This window comes from Pterocles gutturalis, unplaced genomic scaffold (genome assembly GCF_000699245.1).
Source record: "Pterocles gutturalis isolate BGI_N339 unplaced genomic scaffold, ASM69924v1 scaffold5127, whole genome shotgun sequence".
Lineage (NCBI taxonomy): Eukaryota > Metazoa > Chordata > Aves > Pterocliformes > Pteroclidae > Pterocles > Pterocles gutturalis.
Genome location: NW_010110007.1, coordinates 20,346 through 36,893, shown reverse-complemented (window position 1 = coordinate 36,893; position 16,548 = coordinate 20,346). Strand labels below are relative to the sequence as shown.

The 16,548-nt window shown below is 39.4% G+C and overlaps 1 protein-coding gene across 1 annotated transcript in view; it reads left to right on the top strand.

Annotated features, from left to right (window-relative positions):
• HAUS6 (HAUS augmin-like complex, subunit 6) overlaps window positions 1–8,093 on the top strand; it is a 17,260-nt gene extending 9,167 nt beyond the window's left edge. Inside the window, 6 exon segments of the mRNA XM_010073154.1 lie at window positions 1,340–1,430; window positions 3,106–3,205; window positions 3,871–4,056; window positions 5,678–5,807; window positions 6,183–7,193; window positions 8,032–8,093. Of these exon segments, the coding sequence (XP_010071456.1) occupies window positions 1,340–1,430; window positions 3,106–3,205; window positions 3,871–4,056; window positions 5,678–5,807; window positions 6,183–7,193; window positions 8,032–8,093 (1,580 nt within the window).
• Window positions 8,094–16,548: the final 8,455 nt, after the last annotated feature.

Sequence of the window (16,548 nt, the reverse complement as noted above, 5' to 3'; positions counted from 1 at the left end):
CCCTAGTGCATTCTGAAATACTTATTTCACAGTAACTCTAACATTTGATCAGGACCTTACTTGATCTCTATGGTTGCTCTCAGTCATTAGGTTAACAGTGATGACCAGACATTGATGAGACATGGGTGTTGCACATGCTAATCTGCTGATGAGCTGATTGTGTTTTACTGGATAATGCTGATTGACTAAGCGTTGACTGTCCCTAGTATAGAGTTGTAAATTAGAAACTACAAAGCAAGGGTGGAAAAGGAGAGGGAAGACATCTTGAATCATATGTCATTTGCAGTCCCTTTTAGGAAAAATGACATAGCAGACATGTGTTAGAGTTTCCAGATGCAAAGCAATAGGGAGAAGATCCTTTTGGTTACAAGGTGAAAGCAGTGCTCCAGCAGTCTGAGGGTGTATAGGTATAAGGCTAGAAGCTGCAAAGGAAAGACTACAGAATTGCAAATGGGAGGTCATTTGCCTTAAAAATTCCAAAGTTTAATGCACTGTGCAATAATTCAGTGAGCTTCTGCTAATATCAGAAAGCTTGAGAGAAACTGGTGTCTGTGGCATTCTTTCTACTCTGTGGTTAAGATACTTGATCTGAGAATACAGCCACTAAGAAAACTAACTTTCTGCCTGTTAACATGGCAAGCTTTAAAAAAAATGTTAACCTCCTCTAACATCTTGAAGTGAGCTTGGATTGTGGAGGTGGTTTTGAGGTGAATAGGGTTAGTAGAGAACTACTGAGGTCAAACTTAGGCTGTTTATCAAAAAAATGTGCGAAAAAATACTTGGAGAGTCCTGAGCTGAGGTATGTGTACTTCTGATAACGTGCAAAACATTTTCTTATAGTGTGCCTTGCCTTGCTTGGACTCAGGCAGTGTTGATCAGAGGAACGAGTGTGTCACAGAGATATTTGTTGGTAAATGCAGGTGAAGATAGTGGGGAAAATGTAGGTAGAATTTTGCTTCATGGAGTTGGTGTGCCACGCAATTGACGTGTATGTGGAGAGGAGAGGATAATGAGAGGTGGCTAGCAATGTCGTTTGGAAGAAGGTGGAATGTATGATTGAAATGTGCAGGGTAGCAGGTAGAATCATGCCTCTTGCACATGCATTCAGGAACAATACAAATAGGTGCTGGCTGCTAGTGACATCTGTGGCTGCAGGTAGTACCTGAGCACAAGGATTAATTTTACTGTCCTGCCTATGTAGCAATTTATTTTTCTTGAAGTGTTCATGAAATTCACCCTGTGAATTGTCTACAGAAGTGGTCTGAGTCACTTGTGTCCCCTGGAAAGCATGAGCAAAAAAAATGGAAGCAATAATAAAACTCTTGACTTACTTTTATAGATGTTTGTGACACTGTTCATGAAGTATGTTCTGAGAAGGATGATGAGGCATTGGAAACTGTGATGGATAAGTCAACACCACCACCAAGATGGTATGTTGTTAATGAGATATTGATTAAAAAAGCAGTTGAATAAATAGAAATCTACTTGTTGGAGTTGAATGTATTTCATCTCCTGATCTTTAGTGGAATATTTCAGTAGCCTACTCCTTACAAGTCACATCCACCTGATTTAGCAAGATAGTGCTAAAGTAACTGCCACGTTCTTCAGCTGGTGACCCACTGATGAACTGGTTGCTGGTGAATAGGATGTGTGGCAGACAACTTGCAGGGTTTTTATTTCACTCTTTAACTGCATTCTTTCAAGTTTTAAGAGGTGGGTGGAGAAAACAGAATTCTCTTTCTTAGGCTGGGTTGAGCTAGGCATATGTTAGCATGAGAGATGCTGATATATCTCTGGCAACCAATGACAGGACACAAGGAAATGGAATGAAGCTGCATCAGGGGAAGTTCATACTCAGAAGGTTCTCTGAGAGGGTGGTCGATCACTGGAACAGGCGCCCCACGTAAGTGGTCATGGCACAAAGCCTGTCAGTTCAAGGAGTGTCTGGACAATGCTCTTAGTCATATGGTTTAGTTTTAGGTAGTCCTGTGGGGAACAGGGAGTTGGACTTGATGATCCTTATGGGTCCCTTCCAACTTGAGATATTCTATGATTCCTATAGCGTGAGAATAAAAGAACAAATATTCACAGGAGCCCTGCTTTTGTGTTTTGAAAAAAAACAAAACTTAAACCGAACCAAAACAAAAACGCCTGAATCCTAAGTAGAATTACCATATTAAACCTTCTCAACAAGGCTTTTCTTATTAATCTTCTACGATCGCTTTGTTCTGTAGCTTTTACTACAGTTCCAGCAGAGGATAGAATACAAAGTAATGGTATTCTAAAAAGTTTTGGCCTGTGTGTCATTTACTTAGTCCAGGAAAGTTTAATGACCTTTTGAATAACACTATTTCATAATATGACTCCTACAGATAATTGAAAATTGCCTACTAGGAGAGAAAGGGACATAGCAAAGGAAGGCTGTCCTATACTTACACATCACTAGATGTAGCTGTGTATGAGTCTGAAAGGCTGTCCAAGTAGTTCACAGTTAAAGCCTGGGTTTCTCTCAGTGACTTCATGCAGCATGGATTTTTGTCTGCTTCTGATTCTAAAGACAGATAACAGCAATATTAACATTTTAAGATGTGTCTTTCCTAACAAGTGAGGACTGTACCTTACATTTTAGAGAGCTATACGATTTCCTCATCAGAAAGGATAAGATTCAAGTTTTTGATATCCAGGCGATTGTTAAGAATCAGTAAGTTCATATAGGAATAGACCTGTGGATGCCAGAAGCGATTCAGAGGAAAAATATCTAGGGAAAAGAACATTATCAAGTCTACAAAAGACTTTCCAGTTATCCTTGATACAGGAGACTTGTTTACAAAATGTATCACAAAATCCCTTCAGTTTCTGTTTGGTAAGTCAAGGGAAAATTTCGTAATTTATTAATTTTGGGAGGCTGATACACAGCTAGGGCTAAATCTGCTCTAACTGTCACATGTTCTCCCTATAGTAAAATTGCCTTCTGATGACCGGGACGAATTCAGGGAAATCGTAACGGACAGATACGGGGCATACAATATGTAATGGTCTTCTACTAAGACTGGCATGCCACTTTTAAAATTTGTCTCTAAAACCCTTTTTTTTTTCTCCCTGCTCTGTCCTCCCCCCGTTCCCCCTGTCATCCTCACCAAGGACCTCCTCAGTGCCTTTGGAGTTGTCAGAAGCATCTGAAGAGAGAGATGTGTTCATTGAACAGGTTATTCTTTAGTAATTTCCTTCCTGTCAAAGAACTTAAACTTAACAGTAGTTGCATTTTTACACTGATTGAAGCCTAGACATAGTATTTGTGAGGGAAGGTTGTGGGGCTTTTTTTGGATTGTTTCTAAAGTAGTTTTTTTACACAGCTGAATCAGTCCTTTAAAACTGTAAAAGCTAACTGCCAGGGCCTTCATCTAGCTTTAGGAAGGGACAGTAGGAAGTAGGTGCACTTGCACCTGACTTTTAGTACAATGTACAGTGTGTCACTGATTCCCTGCTTGCTGAAACAGTCTTTTTGGCATGAGCAGTGGTCAGACTTTGATATTTCTTAAAGTTGTGTGTGAACTGAAGGGTTATAACATGGCCTGAAAGCAACTTGGATGCACAGTTGCCCGTTGCACAATTGCTCACTGTAGTGTGTTCAGGGTAGTTGCAGATGAGTAATCTGTGGCCTACGCAACACCTTATCCTAGCCACAACTTATGTCCTACTTTAAATATGATCGCAAAAGTAGTTTGTATTTAGTTAGAATTTATGACTGAAATATTTTTATTGACTAAACACTACGGCCATTGCTGTTCAGAATTTGCACAGCAGTTTCTTCATGCTAATTTTCTGATACTTGAGTTTAAAACTTCCAGTAATTCCTGTGTATTCCTCTAGAACTTGCTTACTGAAACTTGGAAGGGGAAAGAAAATCCTGTGCCTCCAAAGACCTTAAAAAATGAAGAGAATGAGTCCACTGTTTCAGAAATGGGGGAAAATGCAGTTGATCATGTTATCCAGACAGAGTCTCCTGTCAACAAAGAAGACCCTTTTAACAAAGACAGAGATGACCTGGCAGAAGAGGTTAGGAAAAGTTATTTTTAAATAAATTGTCATTAAGTTCAGAGAACAGATTACTAATTATATCATAAAGTGCCTCTTGTAATCCGTGTACATCAAAAGTTACTTTTTCCTGATAGATAGTCGTCAGTGCCACTGAGTTTTAGGGGTGACTGCCCAGTTAAGTACACCCTGAAACCATGGAGCTTGTGCAGTTATCATACTTGTAAATCATAATGAAATGAATAACACTTTCTGTAGAATCATGATGCTATGATATGATATAAAAATCATGGTATGATTTTTATCACCTCTCATACTTTAATCTATGAAGCACTGCATATATTAAGAATTCAACAGTCGTTTTTGTTTCTGTAGTTATGCAGGTTAAATATTTAACAAGGGCTTGGGAATTTTAAGCAGGAATTTAAATATTTCATCTTTTAGGTATTTTATTTAAGATTTACCTGAGGAATTCCTTCACAAGAGTTACTGTAAAATGTGCCACAGCTTGATTGGAAAGTAAATTGCATCTTATACTGAAATGGTGGTTGTTTTTCATCTGCTAAAATGCTCTAGTCTTCATGCTTATGCTGTTGTTGACTATTTTCTTAAATATATTCTATCTGAGCACATTTTCATATTTTAAAGATGGATTCATAAGTGGTGAAGGAACTTAGAACTGAATTCTGATTTCAGTCCCCTATCTTCATTTTGTGTTTGTAGGACACTGGTCATTGTAAGCCTAAGTAGTATGTGACAGAATGAGTCAGGAGATTCCAGACTCTTCAGATGATTTGGAGAATGGGATTTATTTTGAGCCATAACTGACAGAAATAAAGAGGTGTGATGGGTTTGCCCTTGGCTGGGGGCCAAACCACACACCCGCTCTCCCAATCCGCCCCCTCACCCCCAACCTCCCCCCCGGATAGGGAAAAGAATTAAAGGGGTAAAGGGGAAAAAAGGACTCATGGGTTGAGATAAGAACAATTTAATAAGTAAACTACAATAATATTGAAAAGAATACTATAGACAAATATACAAATGAGTGATACACAGTGATACTGTCCCCCCACCTGATGACCAAGGCTCAGCCTGTTCCTGGCTAACGATCCCGGAGCAGGGAGAGTCCTGAAACTGCACTCATGGAATGGAGATAACAGTCTGAGCGTCCCAGACCGATAGCTGACCGGGGTTGGGATGGGGAAGCTCTGGGAGAGCGACCACCCAGAGCGAGATGACCCAGAGCAAAAGAGATCTGGAACCAAAAGGGATGATCTGGAGGGTCATCACCTATATACTGGGCATGACGTGTATGTTATGGAATAGATTATTGGCCACCTTGGGTCTCAGTCTCAAACCTAAGATCAATTCCTGGGCTAGTAACTGGGTCTGTGCTCCCTCCCAGCTTCTCCTGTTTGCAGACAGCCAGAGAAGCTGAAAGACCTTGGCAGCCGCAAAATTCTTATCAGCTTTCTTCTGAGCACAAATCCAAAACACAGCCTCTTGCTAGCTATTGTGAAGAAAGTTAACTGTCTCAGCTTAACCCAGGACATTCTCCACCCCTTATTCCATACCATTCACATCATGCTCAGATACCACTATTTTGCTTTCTCAGTATTTGCCGTTCTTTAACATCCTACAGGTTGCAAAAGCAGTGATGTCTGAGTCACCTCAGGAAGCAAAAGGAATGGCATTAGAAGATCTCATTAGCTCACTGGCTTTTAACACATTTTTGACAAGGAAACAAATTCCCCGAACTCCAGAAAATCTGCGTAAGTCTAAAACTTTGTTTTTATAATATTCATTGCTTAGAAATGTGATTTAGTTCATTGCCAGTTCATGTGCTATGTGCCATGTACACATCACTCAAGAAATAAAGATAATTATTTCAGTGAAGCTGCAAAATGGCTCACTCTGTAACACAACATAGTAGGCATAATAAGATGTGAATACTGTGATTTTGATTTAACATAGATATTTTTCTCCTGCATAGAATCCCCTTTGTGTTGAGGAAGAAAACTAAGCATAAACAATATAAAGCAGCTCTAGGTCTTCATTCTTGGGTTGCTTGTGTTACTGAAGGGACAGAAAAAACCTGATTGAGAATATGAAAGTACTAAAATTTTACTTTGGTTTGTTCCATTTAGTTACTGAAATTAGAAGCTCATGGAGAAAAGCTATTCAGACTGAGGGCTCATCAGACACAGAGCAAGCCCAAGCTGAAGTAATGAGAGAAGAAGCTCCAATCGATGCTGGACCTAAAATGCAGAAAGTGTCAGACTCTGGATTTCTGTGCTCCTGTCTTGCATCTCCTGTACCTGATTTTGATCCTCCCTTGTCAGAAAGGAAGTCCCAATTAAGTTCTACAGAATTTAGACCTCAAGAGCAGATGAGGGTAAGTCATATCATTGAATCTCCAATTTTGGAAACATCTGGACTGCGAGAGAGTGAGACAACTGAAAAGCAGGAATTAAAATGTGTTGTTTTGAACAAAAGTTCTGTAGACGATCCAGAAGAACAGACTCTTCAATATTTAGGGAGGAGCATGAGTATTCCAGATATTAGTTCAGAAAACAATAGTAGAACAAATGTTCAACCTTCACACTACTTCCAGGGTTCCTTAATGGATGGCATGCAGCACTGGAGTCTATCTTCATTAAGTTCTATCAGTTATGAAGCTACCCACTTGGGGATGTTGGATGAGACACTTCCAGAAGAATTTGGTAACATGAATCCCAACAAATCTGCAAACTCAGAGTCTGATTTTGATGTAATAGACAGTGAATACATAACAAGTAATTCAAAAAATAAAGATATTCAAAAATCAAAGCTAGATCTACAGCCCCTGTTGAACACATATAAAGCACTGAAAAAGGCTGCATCTAGAAGTGAAGAGGAGCGGCATCAAACACATAATGGAGGTGAATCTGTAAGTTGTAGATCAGACCTAAGTCTTGCACCAGAGAAAGAGAGAGATGAATTATTTAATTCTGTAGAGCTCTTCTCCTTGGATGAAGAATTTACCAAGACACCATCACCAATATCTCTTAATGAAAGAAAATATTCCCTGTCATCTTTACTGGTATCCTCTCAATATCTGGAGGAAATTTCGTCAGTGATACACGAGATCCCGTTAGATTTAATCCATAAATTGAAGGGTAAGTGTCCATGTACTTTAGAAATAATATGTTGTGCATTCTGACACTGGGTATACTACCATAAATAAACTACTCTGAGTAGCTAAACTCTGCCATGGAAGTGTAGGGAGACATTATTTTTATGCTTGTTCCTTATGGAAGAGGAGACATGAAAGCAAAGGAAACATTCTTCCTTTAGTTGCATCAACATTTGCAAGCAGGAGGAAGGGTGCTCATCTGACTTTCTGTCTGCAACTACTTAAAAAAAAAAAAGAAGCCTAAGGTACGTTAGCAATGGAGTAATCTGAAGTTAAACTTTGAGAATTTGTGAAGTTAGTTTGAAATAGTGTGTTTGAACAAATTTGTCTATTTAGAAGTGTGTTGTAGGCAATTGGAACTTTTGTGAGGAACTTCAGTCAGGTGTTCATAGTCTGTAATACTTACTATACTTCTTATTTTGAAATATCTTGCATTCTAGCCTGCCTGCCCCCTCGCCCCATTTCCAACAGAAGTGTTAATTTTGTTTGACCAGTAGTGTAGTGTTTAGTTACATGTGAGGTCAATTTTTGGAATGTATTAATAAAAATGAGCCAGTAGTATTTATACAGAAGTTTTGCTAAAATAGGTGGCATTAAACAGAACAAGCTAGTCTCAAGGAGTAGTAAGGTTTATACTTTGTGAAAAGGCTTGCAGCAGTTTAAGTTTTGCTTAAACTTTGTCTATGCTTGGAGCAGCACCAAAATTACAAGTACCATTTCATATGTGCTTTTTTAATATATGCCAAACACTTTTGGAGCAGTATTTCCATCTTATTAATCAAATATTATTAGAGTGCTAACTAATACATTTTTTCTTCTAGGTAAAGAGCAGTTGAATGAGAAGCTGGGCATGAAGGAACCATCGTCAGGATGGAATTTGTGAAGCAGAACCACAACCATAGTAGCGCAATTATGGTTCACTTGAGTGTGTAGCATCTTCTCCAGGCACTGCCCAGATGGAGAAGTTGCACTCCTTTTTTTTTTTTTTTTTTGAGACTGTATTCCAGTATCCCTTTTTATGAGTGTCAGTTGCCTGCTCTGGTTCCTCCTATTTCATGTCATCCATAGTAGCGTTTTACATACAGCCTATCATATGTTTTTTTGTAAAATAGCAGAGTAGGTGGCATAATCCTAGAAAGTGGAAAAACAGTCTCCAATGAGAAATAGTGAAGTCTTTGGTGTATCTGTCTTGCCCCTAATCCTGCCCTGCCCCCCAAAAAAACCAAACCAGAACAGAAACCTCACTCAGATTTTACTTGGGGTATTATTTTACTTTTGGGGTATTTTGGGGTATACTTGGGGTATTATTTTGACTTTTGGCCAATATTGCCATCAGTTCTACCTGTTGACAGAGGCTGGTCTCTTCTAATAAACTTCGATGTGGCTGTTTCGTTTAGGCCTATTACTGAATAAATGTTTTATGCTCAAGTTCTAAAAATTTGAGTTGTGGTTGTGTTAATGTCACTTTATTTTCAAGTAGCTGATATACAATTATGACATTGCAATGTTAGTAACTGATAGTACAGCTTGTGGTGGGGTGGGAATGTAAAAGTTGAGGTTCTAGCAGACAAACTTCCTGAAGTACTGACTGCTAGCACGATGTGTTTACAGAGATTTTAAGCATGCAAACTGTTTCTCTTCTGGTATATCTTTCCGCTTCTTTCTTCCAGAACTGTTGCAAATAGGTGTGAAGAAGAAACTGCACATCTATTAGACATCTTCCTTACAAAGCAGCGTTTGACAAGTTTTATGAAGAGAGATTTATGTGGCTGGTTATGGAGGCCATAATGTGGCTGCTAACTTGTTAACAGTTAAGAGGGAAGTGCTTCTTAATAGTCCGTTTACATGTTGATCTAAAAATGGTCAAACAGATAGAGAATTGGAAGGTCTGACCATGGCTATGGGCTGTCTGGAACAGGCCCAGCCATGTTCCTTGCAGACCTGGGCTCTAGAACTTTGTGCTGGTGACTTCACAAAGGTTCCATAGGTGACTGTCAAGGGTTTCATGCCCTGGTCGTAAGAGGCTTGCAAGCAGGACAACAGAGCTCTGGTTGGGATGCCACCAGAGGAACCTGGGCATGCTGCCCCAGGGAAGAAGCTGGTCAGCTGGGCTGTGTAGTGCAGTTTGTACCAGTGTTGTGTGCTCTGTTCCTGTTTCTGGAAGTTCCTAGGTGATCTTCTGATATAACTGTCTCCAGGGACTGCTGCTGAGGAGTGTTTCTTTGTTGATGTGGTTTTTTTTTTCTTCTGCTATAGAGCATCTACTGGAAAAGAACTGATCCATGACTTTTTCTTAGCAAACATGTCTCCTAGATCACCTCTGCCTTTGCATGTCGATCCATCCTTGAAGAAGTGCCTTTGTCAGCTGTGCTCTTGTGGGTATGTAAAAGAGGCTGGGGAAAGGAGCTTGGAGTAGCAGTTACTTGGCTAGCAGGCTGCACTGCTCTTTATGCCTGTACTGTTATTCACTGCTATAAGTTGCATATGAAAAATTATAAATAAGTGTATCTTAGAGCATTTAAAAAGCTTTAAAACAGGAAGTATTTTTTCCCGTTCTGCCTGTTAAATTACGTGGTTCTTTTTGTCATAGAAGTAAATGACAGGCTTACCATTTTTTTTATGTAGGTGGATTGCATCTCTAAGAGCAGAGCTTTGTGCTTTTTTGTCACAAACTTGCTTTCAAATGGGTGCTATTGGCTTTGACTCTTGTGTTTTAGTGTAATACAAAGTGATGCTTTCTCTGTAGACATGCTAATTCTGGAAAAAATACAGGGGTAGAGCTTTACAAATGGAAGAGACAGCTGAAAATACCAGGATTCATTATTGGTTTTGTTAGTGTTAGTCTTTTGAATGTACACAAACTTTTCTTGAAAGCAATGATGAGCTTCAGGCCCTTTGGCTTGATGTCCATTCTCCCATATTTGCAGGTTAAGAGTAAAATTATTATTAAGGGAAAAACCTTTCTGACTCATTGAGATTAGTTTGTTTTAAAGCTCCTAAATAATTATGAAGAGTTTAAAAGTACAAAGTTCCCCCCCAGAGTTTGCATCATGCTGGTAGCCATTGTTGTTATTTGTCATGAGTAACAAGGATATGTGCTCCAGAAGAAGAACCAATGGAAGTGTTGGTACCAAGCAGATTATAAACTCTATGTTTGAGTACTTTTATGAAACTCTTGCTTGTAAGGTACAAGTGTATGGGCTCCCTCCTTTTCTCATTCTGTATATGTCATTCCTTTTTTTTAACCAGTATTTATATTTTACTTTGGGGAATGTGTTCCACAGAGAAGTAACAGTGATTTGATTATTGTGTTAGAGGACTGTGCTATCAAGGACCTAAGCACGTAGCACTAAGATCCATACTGAGAAGGATCCTCTGGTTCTAACCAAGACATGTACTGAAGTATAGGTCTGACTTTGAGGCTTGCAGTAGTCTTTCAGATGCTAGATGAGCTAGTAGGGTGGTAGCTCAATCTAAGGATGTGGATAATACCTTGATCATGGCCTGTTGCAAGAAAAATTAAACTGGATTTTGGGTTGCTACTACATTGACAGTTCTGGATTAAGAAGGGGCAGCTAAGAATTTTGAGTTTCCTATGAAGACCTGGCCTCAGATTCAAAGTGATACATATAAAAGTGGAAATGATATAGCTGTGCAGCTTAGGTATCTTTACTGCTTGCAGGTAAGTGCAACATAATGGTTTTTGCATTATAAGTAGTAGCTCACCTGTCCGTGGGTTTGTGGCAGATCCTTAGGAAATTTTGTTTAGGCTTATGTTAGAAGGCCATAATAACTACATTGAACTTCAGGATAAAATCCTTCTCTTGTAGAGCAGTGATTTACTGATTAGTGAGGGGGAGTTGCAAATACAGTTCTGTCAGTGGATTTCTGCAAGTAATGGGAGAAACGGTCTCAATTACAGGACTTAATGAACTGCAAGTCCACTCTGTTGTGTAACTGCTGCCTTTAGAATAGTTCATTGTGACCAGTGAGAGTGAAAACTGCATTGTGCTACGAATGGCCATGAATAGAATACATATGTTAATTCTGCATAAAGGTGGAAAGATGGTGTTAATGAGTCATTTATTTATTCTGTACTGTCTATGATGGCGTGGATTGAGAAAATACTTTTTAATTATCTGGGAGAGGCAGAAGAAGTAGAGGCTATGAAATATATATATATCTTAAGATAACCTGTTTCATCACAGCTTTGTGATGTTGGGGAAAGTCTCTTGACCTAAGTGTTCTAACTAACATACTACATGCAACAGTGGCCAGGCCACTGCGATATGGGTCCCATGTGAGAGGGCCACACACTTTCTAACGATTCCAGGACATTCAGATCGGTACTTCTCAGTATGGATGTTTACCACACAACTGCTAAGTGACAACTGACATTTATGGGTGTGTACGTAGGTACGGAGATATCCAGAAATAAATGTATCATTCCTTATGGGGCAGATTCACACCAAGTTTCTTTCATTCCTGCATGGTGTTTGTGTGAGATGATGGATAGAGGCATGAGAGCAGGAATTTCAGTGTATTAGGGCAGCAATGCAAACTGGCTTTTTGTAGTAGCAGCTGTACAGCAAGAAGGTGTTTGAGATAACTGGTGAGTTCGTAACCATGTTTTCTTATTTCCTTTCCCACAATTTGTGTGGATCTACTGACTAAAATCTCTTAAATCAAGAACATGTGAGGACGAGAGCAACTGCAGGCAAGGATTACTTGTGCCTGCATGTTGTGCAAAAACCCATTTATGCACACAGAAGTAACATTGAACCATTAGTAAATTCCATGAGCATGCAGCTGAGGGTCTTGTAATTCTTTGCACGAGGGATGAGCAGTGTCACAGGGACAACTGAGTAGAAAGAAGTAGATTTTTGTGGTGTATTTGAGTTACATGTTGAAGTGATTGTATACTTTTGCCTAACAACTCTTAGCTTTCAGTGTTTTGCGTGTAGAAGAGTGTATATTCATCTTTGGTATAACTACCAGAGAGGTTTCTCAGAGCTGAATTGGTAAATGACCTAAGATACTTGGTAGCTACTCATGAAACTCCTTCTTTTAAAGTGGAGATTGGCAGAAGGTGGGATGAGTAAGGACTTAAAAGGACATGTGTGCTCCAGTTTGAGTTCAGCCATGGAGTCCTTTCGGAAGCCTGAATTACATTCATGGCTTGATAGTTCTAGTGCAGTCTTCTGTGTTGCATCATTTCAAAAAACCTCAACAGAAATTTCTCTATTGGTAGCTATGGCAGGATGTTGCATGGGGGCTCCATGTTACCATCTGCAATGCTTAACAACTTCAGCTGGGCTAACTTGTTAAGAGTGGCACTGTTTGGAGGTAGCTCTTCCATAAGAGAGTACTTTTTGAACCATCTTACCTGGTGATACCTACCTACAGTGCAGTCTATGTGAAGTTGTTCAGCTGTGTTTGATGCATTGCATGTGGGCCTACAGCTGGGGATCTCTGTGTTTAATTGGCATAAAGCACAATTGCAGAGAGTTTTAATATCTTTCTGTTCCTATTCTGGGCATTTTAACACTTATAAATCATGTATCACATCTGATGGTGTTTCCCTGTGGCACCAACAGTCATTTCTGATACATTTACATGTAGGCAGTTTCATCCCAAGAGGAGGATCTAATCTGTAGTCACTCATTTATGTACTTCCTGGCAGTTTGACTCTTGTGCGTGCATTTTAGTAGTTTGCACTTAGGAATAGCAGTCGGGGAAAGCTGCAGGAAGCTCTTTCATGGCTAACATAATGTACTGCAGGACCCAGGGGCACAATAATTTCACTTGCATTTGTATTTGGACATCTTCAGTTGATTAAAGAGTTTATTTACACAGATTTGGGGTTTTTTTTAACTAATTGAGCAATGACACATACAAGCAGAAGCAGTCTTCCCAAAAGGCTTTCAGACTAGAAGACAAAAATCTAGCCAAGAAGCCTAATTAGAGATATGGAAGATGCATGTTTTTAATCAGAATAGGACTGGTGGTGTGTATGCTGTAGCTGCTGTAGAAAACGTATGTGTGAGAAGAAATAGAGAACAGGGCACAACTGGCACCTGTTGCAAGTCAAGGAGGTGGCAAGTAAGGTAACCTGTGGGAAAGAAAGGAAGTTTAAGATATGTGCTGCTAGTGTGGCTCATCAGAATATACGAGAAAGCAGTGTCTGTATGAAGGAACTGTGCTGCACAGATCATCAAAGCCCATGAAAAAAATTGTGTGAGAAGCGTCTGATTCTCTTATCCTTGTTTACTGTAGCTGTTCCGTGCTTCCCTCTTACGCAGTGCTCATACTGCATTCCATGCTGTCCTACAGGGTGGAACTTATGTTTGACTCTCAGGCAGTTCATGGCAATGGAAGGACCAAATTACCAAATCAAGATTCTTGACAGTAATTTTTATCAGAGGTGCTTGATCTGAATTTTATGGTACATATAATGTCAGAGAAAGGTTCATTCAGTATGGGAGTCACCAGTGCTGTCTGTATTCCTAGCAAACAGGGTTCTGATACTTCTCCTATCTTTGAATTTTTTTGGCAATTCTTTTATTTCATGTCATTGGGGATGAAATTTTTGTCAGTGGCTGTTTACCATTTTAAAAGATCAGGTATTTTATTAGTATTTATAGGAAACAGTTCGGAGCACAGGTTTGGGCAATGCTTAAAAGCTTCATCCATCATTTAACAAGGGAATTTTGTTAGTCCGTGAGGGTACTGTAAAACAAGTCCGAACAGACTGCATACTTGATTACATGATTTTGGATTGTTAGACTTCGCTGGTGAAAATACCAGTTCTTTTAACAAGCCCTTTGTAACAAACTTTCTTCAACACTAAATGGCAGGTGTGAGTATTTTTTTTACCTGACACTTTGTTATGCCAATTCTGGACACTTGGGTGCATCTTTTCACTGATGGAGATGGTGATGTCATGTTGATGAGTGATGTCATCTCCCAGTGCAAGGGGAGCATTTACTCTTGGCAAATTTTTGTTTGGGAAGTGAGCTGGCCAGTGGAGTGTGACTTTCCTTTTTTTTTTTTTTTTAATAAAATAATGTCTGTCTACATTGTAGCATGTTCTGCTTATCTCTATCTTGATATCCTGAAGTCCCTTTCTGAAGATGTTTTACAAAAATTTTTGTTATGGTGTGCTGTAGTTCTGTGAGGATTTCTTGGTGATAACACTTAGGTGCTGAGTGGCTGCAGTGACAACTTGTTTCCATGGGAGTCAGTAAAATTATTTTGCCTCAGAACTAGTTTAAGAACTTGAGAGAGTGTCTGTCAGAATGGACCCATCTTCACAGCTTCTGTAAATGAAGTGCATCACTATGGAAAGCACTGAAACGTAGTAACTTGGAGAGTGAAAATACAATAGCCTGGAAATGTTAAACTGTGGAAGTCTCCTGAGGTGGGAAGTCCTGCACAGCACTTGCGGGATCACTTTTATTTTCAGCAGTTTGTGATGTCATTTTCATAGTGGAGAGTGTTAGTTTTCATGCAGATCAACCATTGCAAAACTCAGGAAAAACTGATCAAGAACTGAGTTAAATTCTTTCCATAGAGCTCTGTTTCTTTTATTAGTTTTAATGAAATTCTGTCTTTAAGTTTAAAACAACTTTTAAAAATCTGAGATTTCTTTTAGCAGATTCTAAAGATGCTTAAGGCTTGTAGTTCTTGCTGTATTGAAAATAGTTTGTTAATGAACTGGCAAATGCACATCTAGACAGAGCTTTAGTAAAGGCCACAACTGGATTCAGTTCAAGTAAAACAGTTCTTATAGCCCTAACAGAAAATCTTTATTCCTACAGAAGAACCAAATTGATTCTAAAAATAGACATAAATGCAAAACCTATGCTGGAGACTGTAAATTATTTTTTTTCAGTTTTGTCAGTCCTGATAGTGACTGATTTCCTACCTCTTACTTTCACATGTTACTACCAATTACCTGTTACCAGTTCAATCCATTGTTACTATGCATGGGTAAAATGCAATAGAATTAAATTGCTATTATAAACATTACAGTCTTAGCATTGGTGGAACAGAGGTCCTTTGTTTTTTCAAGGCAATTTTTCCCCTTTTTCTATTCTCTTTGTGCAGTGTTCATAGAAAATGTGGGGGTTTTATAAAATACTTTGAGTTGAGAAAAGGTACCAGTCAGACTGACCTCCAAATGCAGGAGGAGATCATGGCATCAGGTCATTAGCTGGCATTACTGCATGTAATTCCTAACCCACTCCTCCTTCACCAAGGGTTGGTCTTTGTCCCAGTCTTTCACACTGATGCCGGGGACCTGGGATTGCTGAAAGCTGGTCATACCAGTAAAGACCAGGGCTGAGACCAAGATTCAAAGGTGATGCCCTCACTCTTCAATATAATTAGGTGCTTAGGGAACATCAATAGGTGGTTCTTGCAAATAAGAGCTGTTGATCTTGAAGAAAGATGGAAACCATTGGTGCGAGCCAAGAATAATTTCCTGGGGCTTGACCAGCTGTGCTGGCTTTCTTTTCAGGCAGATTTTCTGCAGCAGGAGGAACAATCTCTGTGGTAATGCCAGTCAGGAGAGTCAGCTTTACTCAACACTTGTCTCCAAGGCCTCTCTCTGCTACTTAGCAGGTTTAGAAGTCAGTATTAATCATAAGTTAATATTTCTTGCAACCATTGTTTCTCAAATAGCTAATTTTTAGAAAATCCTGGCTTTATTAAGGGCTTACAGTTTAATGATTTGGCAGTATTTTCTTGTTGCACAGGTAGGTGTGGAAAATTAAATCTTTATTTCAAAATTTCTATTTACTGAATTGTAATGCAAGTGGAGTGAGAAGGGAGTTTTTGTGGTATCAGATGTTCTGATGTAACTTCTTTCAGAGGTAACAACATGGCATTGTAGGTGCCTAAAATGCTGGAACATGAAATAAAATGTTAAAACCTTAAACTACTAAAAAAAGAAAAACTGGAGACAAATTAACAGGAAAACACACCTTTTTTAAGATGAAGCAAAAATGTTTTCCTTAAGTTGCCTAAAAATCAACCTATTTTCATGGATTATTTCCATCAGTACCTTCTGATACGCTCTAGTATTAATAAGGACCGCGGGTCCTCCCACCCTCCTAGGGTGAAACAGGCGTGCTCAGCTCACTCCCTGAAATGCCTGTACACCAATGCGTGCAGCACGGGGAAAAAGCAGGAGGAGTTAGAAATCCGTGTTCGGTCAGGAGATTATGACCTGGTGGCAATTGCAGAGATATGGGGGGACAGCTCACATGACTGTAATGTAGTCATGGGTGGCTATACCCTTCTCAGGAAAGACAGGCCAGCAAGTCGGGGAGGGG